This window comes from Nothoprocta perdicaria, unplaced genomic scaffold (assembly GCF_003342845.1).
Source record: "Nothoprocta perdicaria isolate Ctin4 unplaced genomic scaffold, notPer1 scaffold_260, whole genome shotgun sequence".
NCBI lineage: Eukaryota > Metazoa > Chordata > Aves > Tinamiformes > Tinamidae > Nothoprocta > Nothoprocta perdicaria.
In genome coordinates this window covers 587,587-596,381 of record NW_020455489.1, presented here as the reverse complement: position 1 = coordinate 596,381, position 8,795 = coordinate 587,587, and the positions used below count along the sequence as shown (strand labels likewise).

Below are 8,795 nucleotides of genomic sequence, written 5' to 3'. Positions count from 1 at the left end.
GGCTTCCCCTCCCCCCGCCGCGGGCCGTAACGGTCGTAACGGCCGCGGCGAGGCCCTCCCCGCGCCCCTGGCCCCTTCCCCGCCGCGAGGAGCCTTCCCCCTTTACCGCGGCGGAGGGTCCCCGTGCTCCGGCCAGGCCCGGGGGCAAATCCAGGGCCCGGTGATCCCAGGCGAGGCCGGGAGCGTTCCCACCCGTTTTGCCCGCGCGGGGGAAAAGGAGCGTCGCTTCTGCGAGGCTCCAACGGGGAGATGCCTGGGAAGCAGCGCGGCGAAGGAGGGCTCCGAGTATTGGCGCAGTTTTGTGTGTGCTTTAGAGGTTTTCTTCACCTCCAGCAAGCCCCCTTGATTTACAGGGGCGACCCTTGCAAGTTCCCCCTCYTACAGGGGGGTTTTCCCTTGTTTTCCCATGTGCCACATCCAGCATCTTCAGTTTTCCGGGGATATTAATAGCTCCGAAGACGAGCGATGCCAACATAGATGCAGCTTCCAACTCTTAACCTTGCCATACCCCAAACCAAGTCATACACCTTTTTTTTTTTTTTTTTCCTTTTAAAAATGCTGACGCTTGAGCACTTTTCATGAGATACTTTTCCTGAGTACCTTGAGCTACTCCCTGGTCAACTTTATGCCTGCTTTCTGCATGGAAAATACAATTCTATAAAACAGTGTTTAAACATAAAGCAGTTTTTTTCCCCTCATTTTTGATTATGTTTCTCTGCTTCCTTCCTTCCATCCTGCATTTTGTTTTTTGCGTTTAGGGCTGCAAGATGGTCCACGCCGAAGCGTTTTCCCGTCCCCTGAGTCGCAATGAGGTGGTCAGTTTAATTTTCCGCTTGACGATATTTGGCGCTGTCACGTATTTTACCATCAAATGGATGGTAGATGCCATCGATCCAACCAGGAAGCAAAAAGTAGAAGCTCAGAAACAGGTAGGGGTGTTGGACGTAAATATTGTTGCTGACGTGCTATCTCCTGGACTCCTCTTTGTGCAAAGAAATTTGCTACCTCAAAACTGGAGTTGGAATAACCGACAAAGGAAATGCAAAAAAAAAAAAGTGATTAGATATCACAGAAATCAAAAAATTAAGAGTTTTTTTTTAGCAAATGCCAGGTTCCACGCTGCTATTTTCGTCTGACACAAATCAAACTTAACAAATTCAAACAGCGTTTTGGAGCAACCTGTCTATTTTGGTACGGAAGGTTCTTTTTTTTTTCTTTCTTTTTTTTTAATGAAATCTTTGGTTAAAACTTGGGCCCAGCTTGAAAAGTGGACTTTCACAATCTGTGCTAATGCCAGCGATTATATAAGAGATTGCAATATCCCCAAAGCATGTCAGCCTTAACCGCAAAATTGAGCGTAGAGAGAAGGGGAATTGTGAAAGCGTGTTGACACAACAAATGACTTTTCCTTTTAAATGGAGAGAAAGAAAGCGCTGAATGCTGAAGAAAAATAGTGACTAACTTCTATGCATTATCTTTTTTTTTCTTTTTTAATTAAAAACAAATGAATCTTTACTCACTGCAAGTAGAGATTCTTTTTTAGAATAACATAAATGGTATTTTCCCTAAAAACGTGTTCATGTTACTTGCAGGGTTGTGAGTGAAATGAAATGTAATAAAGAAATGTGAAGAATCTCTAGAGTTAGCTTTAATGATCCCACATACCTTACGGAAGTGGTTCTCTGATGGGTTTCCCTATATTTCCCTATATTTTAGCCCTGTTCTGGACGGCAAACCTAGTGTTTTAATGTTTGTTTTGGTTGCGTTTYAGGGCACAATATATGACTTGTAGTTTTGGGGGCACGGGGTGGTGTGACATTTATCTGATGGGAACTTAGACATGTGACTTAGTTTCACTCAAGTGACTAGTAAGTCATTAGGAAACAGCAGAGCCTTCTACTTCATAATGCTGTGAGCGTTTTTCAGATGTGTCTTACTGAGAAGCTCACATTTCTACCTTTCAGACTCAAAATAGCAGCTCTTAAAAAATGACTTTTGAATCAACTAACCATTCCTTCTTCCATTTTTTGCTTAATCTTTACTTTTTTTCCCTTCCTTCAGGCTGAAAAGCTAATGAAGCAAATTGGAGTGAAAAATGTCAAGCTCACCGAGTATGAAATGAGCATTGCTGCGCATCTCGTAGACCCCCTTAGCATGCACGTAAGGGACTCTGCACAATTGCCCCTCTTTCCTACAGGAGCACTTGGGATGTGGAAGATCTTGGCTGCTTTTATTTCTCATGTATATGTGTGAAAATATACAGAAAATATTTCTGTCATTTCATACAAAAATTGCATCCTAACAAAGTAGGTTGTTTTAGTCACTTAATTTGAGGCTTTACACTAGTTTGAAGCTTTTTATAAGTCCTCCTTAAAAAAAAAAATCTCTGCCTTTTTTTTTTTTTTTTTTTATTGGCAGGCATGATAAAGATTCCTAATATCGTTTTTCCATTATCAGGTCACCTGGAGTGATATTGCAGGCTTGGATGATGTCATTACAGATTTGAAAGACACAGTCATTTTGCCCATCAAAAAGAAATACTTGTTTGAGAATTCCAGGCTCTTACAGCCACCTAAAGGTAGGAAAGAATTGTTACGGACTCCTTAAAAGAAAAAAAAAAAAATATGATTACTTAGAAAAGAGGAAATTGTTAACAGTTATCCATAGTAACAGGAGTTATGGGTCAGAGCATGTTTATTCCTCTCCTTTTGCTCCTCCTTTTTTCTTTTTATTTTTTTAAGATCAAATTGTTCTTAAACCATGTTCTTAAGAGAATGATTGTTCTTTAGTTCTTGAAATCAGTTTTTCTTGCATGCAGTCCATTTTGTCTTCTGAAAATCCTCTAAATACTGTTCATTATTCCCTATATCTATGACCATCTTGTCTTTGTTTCATGAACTAACTCAAGTAATCAAATAAAAAATAGCACTTTTGTAGCAAGTTGCTTTAATCTTTCCAGACTACTCACTATTGAAGTTGCAGGTTGAAACTGTCTGGAGTAATTTCACGATCTAATAAGCTGAAGGAAAAAGATTTATATTATTTGTTCATTTATTTTTAGCCAGACTTTCCACACAGGGCAAGGTCCCTAGTTTTATTAGCGCCTTGCATCACGTGTTAATAAAAAGTCACTTCAGAGAGATCGTGTTACTTAAGGTCATCAGTCACATTAACATGAAAAAAAGGAAAACCTTTGTAATTCTCTGTATGTACCTTTTTTTTTGTTGTTAAGTTGTTTTCTTTACATGATAGAAAAGAATTAGTGTGAATTGCTTCATTATGACAAGTTTATCATACTTTAAAAGTCATCGGGTTATTTATGTAGTTTCCCTTCTTTTTCCTCTGGGATACTTTTTAATAGAGAGTTTGAATCCAGCTATAAAAGAAAAAGGCCTCTCAAAAGCTCATTGAAAAAAATAGGTTTTTTTTTCAATTTCGTCTTAAATTTGCAGTCGTAAAAATAGAATACTCAATTTTCGAACAAATGTCTCATCAATTTGACAGTATTTTTAGATATTCTTATTTTTTTATATTATGCTAAAGGCATGTTAAAAATGTTACTGTGTTTAATACGATGGAACACTATAAACTCGTTTTCAAATGGGATGAAATGGGATCAAAAGCCTGTATGCAATCGTGGCTGTTASAGCAAAGCAGCTTTTAACACCCTTCCTTTTTCAGGAGTACTTCTGTACGGCCCTCCCGGTTGTGGCAAAACACTGATTGCCAAAGCTACGGCCAAGGAAGCAGGTTGTCGATTCATTAACCTGCAGCCTTCGACGCTGACTGACAAGTGGTATGGGGAGTCCCAAAAACTGGCTGCCGCCGTCTTCTCCCTCGCTATAAAGCTCCAGCCGTCCATCATTTTTATCGATGAAATAGGTAAAAAGAAAACAAAGCTGCCTGCAGATGGGATAAAGTAACATTAAAGTGCAAGCTCAGGTTGATGGGTGTGTTTATGTAGTGCTCTTTAGAGGGAGCGACGCCAAAGCCAGGTTTAGTCACAGAAGTCGTATGGAAAAGCAACAATGATGAAATAGGAAAAATAGAGGAAATTTCTGCTGCGTATTTTGGGTTGGGCTGAGCTGGTTCTTGCGAGAAGTTTTGCTTCTGCAAAGGTACCTATCCAGGAAATTCATCTGCACTTTGACACCGAGTGTTTTGTGTCATAAGGGAACATGGTAGGGAATAAARTATGGGATTAGGAGAGCTGAGGCATAGTAGCCTGATAGGCTGAAAAAGTAGTGGGAAAACTGCAGTCAGGAAGGCAGCAAAGGTGCCAGTTGCTCAGTGAAACTTTTCAGTTTGGGTGACAATTGAATTTTCCGGGAATTCAGGAATTCCCGGAATCTGGAGACCTCACAATATACACAAGATTTGAGACAATTTCTTGTGATAAGCACATAGATAAGTAACATGCCTGAAAAAAAAAAGTGTTTGAAAAAAACCCTAAGGTTCCACTTTCTTATCCTTTGTCATAGGAAATAATTCCTATTTGTTGTSAATGCTTCTTAAAAAAAATATTTGTAAACAAAGAATAATACAGGTCTGCACATGAGAACGAAAATGATGTGGGATTGAAAGTAACCGCTTTACTGAATCCTTGAACCCAGATTCCTTCTTGCGAAGTCGCTCGAGTTCGGACCACGAAGCTACAGCCATGATGAAAGCTCAGTTCATGAGTCTGTGGGACGGTCTGGACACCGATTACAATTGTCAAGTAAGTCTAAGATGGCATGAAAAGCATCAGGTCTCGCTTCCAAGTTAGCGTTTGTTGCTGCAGCGTGGTGCCCGTAGTGACCACCAGGAGCTTGTCTGCCTGTCAGTGTGGTATGGGAGTGAGATGAATTATATTAATGGATCTTTCTGTTCTTAAGAAGGCTGTTTTTTTTTGTTTGTTTGTTTGTTTGTTTTTTAAGGGGAGGGTGCTGTTTTTTAACTTAAAGAGGTCCTCTTTTCACGTCTGAATAATAGTGCTGTGAACCTTGAGCTGCCAAAATTAGGAATTTAAAACAGCTTTGAAAAAAAATCGTGTCAGCAATATTTTCCAAGTGACTCCTCGATTTCAAGAAAGATATGGAAGATCTGAGTATGCATCCTACTTGTTCTAGTGTTTTTACTTCTCTTTTGAAAAGCAGTAGACTAGCAAATTTCCTTTGAGTTGGGAGGGTTTTTGAATGTTGAGATTTTATTTTTCTGATTCGGATTTTTTGTTTGCTTGTTCTCCTTGGTTTTCAAACCGGATGGTTGCTCGTAATTATTTTGCTTACTTGACCCGTTRCACACAAGAGCAGCGAACTTGTGTGTGTAACTGCTGCTAGAAGGGACCCCGAGGTGTTTGTGGAGCCCTAAAATCCGAGTCTTTTGGCCTGTTTGGCCCGTGTAACGAGGCCTCTAGGTGGCAGAGTCGCTCTCATCCAGGCCCGGACACAGCCCGGAGCCCGTTGCGGAACACTGATCCGGAACTAAAGAGCGGCCGCCCGTCAGGACGCTGTGGGCATTGGATATTAATTTCTCTGGCATAATTCATTCTCTTGACTGATTATTTACCATGTACATAGCTTAAAATAACAAGTGCACGAGGCTGATGTGTGCTGGAAGCGAATTTGTTCTTAAACTAACTACTTTGGTCTGTTCAAGTGAGGTAAATACTCTGTATTGAATTTGGCTCATGTACGTGCAATGCTTTGCTGTTAAGTTGTCTCTTCTGTTCAGATGTAGCACTGAAAATGCTGGGTTTTTTTTTTTTTTTTCATAGCTCAACAAAATGCTTCCCTTCACATTCCTTCTGCACTCGGTTCCCGATGGGAACTAAACAGATGTCAGCGACATCTATACGAGAAGAAGTTTGGGGTTGCCCCTTGTTGCTTGAGCTTTGAAATTAGGCTCATWGGGCTTCAGGCTCGTGTGGTACCACTGCTTCCCTAAGCTCTCTGTTTAAATCCAGCTGCTGGAATCAGTACCAGGAAACATGCAACTTCCTTCGGTGTTAACGTGCTCGATGAAGTTAGGGAGAGGCACGTGCTTGGCTKTGAAACTTCAGGACAACGACGTTTTTGCAGGCTGCCTGCAGGCTCACGGCTTTTCTCTGTCGCTCTGCACAGGTGATTGTGATGGGAGCCACCAACCGGCCCCAGGACCTTGACTCTGCCATCATGAGACGAATGCCGACGCGGTTTCACATCAACCAGCCCGTAAGTGCGGCCCTCTTCGCTTGCACAGTTTGCCTAAACGAGGGGCTGAGCAGTGAGCATCACCTCATCAGCCAGGAAACATTGATTCCTCAGAGGAAAAGAAGGGAGTGAAATCTGCATCCCAAAACTTCCACTCTGCTTCATACCYTCTACAGTCGGGCACAACAGGCGGTCTGGAAGACTGTTCTTGTACCCTTCATGACTTATGCCACATAGTAATTAATATCTTACCGCTTCTATGCATTTTGCTATGGTCATCCTTGTCCAAGTGTGTTAACAGCACCTGCACCCGTGGTGCTCTCATGAGTTTGGGACACATTTGGTATTGGGAGAAGCGAACAAATGGCTTCGCTACCTGCATTTTGCCTTGTTAGTAAGGCTTAGGGCTTGCCCATTTCTTCTAAAAACTGCAGTTACTAACAGTGTGTGATGAGTATTGCTTAAAATTGCCTGACAATGACCAGTTGAATTAAGTATTTTTTTTAAACAGGCTTTTTAAGCAGGGCAGTTTATCCTTTTCATCTGATAAGGCTGTCTATTTGCAGAACGTCTATTAAAAGCACCCTGTGGATCTAGGGAGTTGATGCTCTGTTAAAGATGGCTGGGAMACCTCAGCCAAAAGCTGCTATCACATAGGGCAAAGCGAGGCTAAATGTCCGATGGTGCCTTTTTTCTCCCCCTCTATTCCTACCATTATTACAAATGCATGTGCTGAGATGTTTAGTTTCATGTGCCCCTGGAACCAGAGCACTCCAGGTCTGCCCCTGCCGGGTGATTTGGCCCTYGTGCGGATACCTTCCCTTGGTGTGCAGCTTTGCCTCCCATTTGAGGGATCAGTCTGCCGCCGAAATTTGACTGCAGGTCCGTGCAGCACAAAGCTGAGACGTTACAAACTTTGCTTTTTGTTCTTTAATAACACAAATCCCTTTTGTTTAAGGCTCTGAAGCAGAGAGAAGCAATCCTGAAACTAATTTTGAAAAATGAAAACGTAAGTAGACTTCTTGCAGTGGTTCATCTGCTGAGTTGCTGTGGTGCTGAACGTAAGCTCTAGAGTTGCGGAAAACATGTTGTGTAATTGTCCTTTTCAAAGCAGGTTATATATTATCTACCAGAGTATTTCTGATTACAGCGTAGAAATCTGTTGTGGCTTTAGGTGTGGCTTCAAATTAAAGCAGAATTGCGTTGTGGTTTAAGCACCTGCTACTAGAGCAGTAGTAGTCTCGGCTTTCTTGGTGAAACCCTATCTCCGAGGAAAATCACTTAATTTCTCTGTCTCCATTTCCCTGTTGTATAACGAGATAATATATTTCTCTCCCTGAGGATGCCAAAGATGAATCTGGAGGGGGGGAAAAAAAAGTCGAAAGGCAGGTAAAAATATTTAGCAGCAATTACGTGATGTACTGCTGTAGAATAGTGTGACTGGCTTGGAAGTTACCGCGTTCTGCCCTTTCTTTTTGGACAGGTGGACAGGCACGTAGATCTCCTGGAAGTCGCTAAGGAAACGGACGGCTTCTCAGGGAGCGACCTGAAGGAAATGTGCCGGGATGCAGCCCTGCTGTGCGTGCGGGAGTACGTGAACGCCGCCTGCGAGGAGGAGAAGTAGGTGTCGTCCCCGCTGCCTACGACAGCTCAACAGCCCCTGCCATCCGGGTAGCTTTTCTGCAGCACCTGACTCATTATTTTGTTTTTTCCCCCTCTTTTTCCTCCTGTAAAGCCACGACGAAGATGAAATCCGGCCCGTGCAGCAGCAGGATCTACAGAGGGCGATCGAAAAGATGCGAAGATCGAAGGACGCCACGCTGCAAAATGTCCTGATGCATGTTAGTTTAGATTAAGGTTGCCGAGCGTGTTTGCAGTTCTGACGTGATTTAGTTTGTTGGCTTCTGTAATCAGTGGAAACGGTGTAAGGGGGGGAGCGGGGATGTTCTCTGAGCAAGGGAGTTACGTTTCTGGGATTGTTTTTTTATACTGCAAATTCTAAGTTATTGAAATGTAGCCACGCGCGATTAGAGATGTAACAGTAGATCATGATGTGGAACAATTATAGCCCCGACCAAGAGCAGCTGCCTGTGTCTCGTCCCGTAATCGCTGCCCTGCGTCGCCTTGAAGCAGGTGCTGATGTGGTGCCGAGGAGTTTGTGTATATATGTACAAGCGTGTGTGTATGTATGAAATGTATATATATCCACACATTTTTTATATATATAGACAACCTGTAGATAACTTGAGTATGGAAAAACGACAAAAAAATCTTTTCTACTTGCTGAATCAAACCAGATCAGGAGATGTGTAGGTTCAAGTCATCTGTAGTCCAATCACACTTACTTCTTCCTTTCAGCAGCCAAGATGAAGGTAGAAATTCTGCTTCCAGGATAATTTCCGGGCAAAAAAATAAAACTACTCCTGCGTTTTCTTTCACGTTACCRCTTGAAGTCTGGTTCCGTTTAGTGAGGAGAGCAAAACTGCTCTGCAAAACGTTCGAATACTTTTTATTTTGTATGAGTCCTGCTACTTGAAGATATTTAATGCCTTGAATGCTATTTTTGTATTTTTTTTTCCCCCGCTTTACAACTGCTCCTATCAGCGTGGAGGCTCCTCAGCT

At 42.2% G+C, this 8,795-nt stretch overlaps 1 protein-coding gene across 1 annotated transcript; it reads left to right on the top strand.

The window, feature by feature from the left end:
- Positions 1-648: 648 nt before the first annotated feature.
- On the top strand, positions 649-8,614 carry ATAD1 (ATPase family, AAA domain containing 1). The gene is made up of 9 exons (XM_026040671.1): positions 649-929; positions 2,062-2,160; positions 2,458-2,578; positions 3,682-3,882; positions 4,614-4,720; positions 6,105-6,194; positions 7,132-7,182; positions 7,657-7,793; positions 7,909-8,614. Exons 1-9 carry the CDS (start codon positions 768-770, stop codon positions 8,027-8,029), a joined length of 1,089 nt encoding a protein of 362 aa, XP_025896456.1. The 5' UTR covers positions 649-767; the 3' UTR covers positions 8,030-8,614.
- The last annotated feature ends 181 nt before the right edge of the window (positions 8,615-8,795 follow it).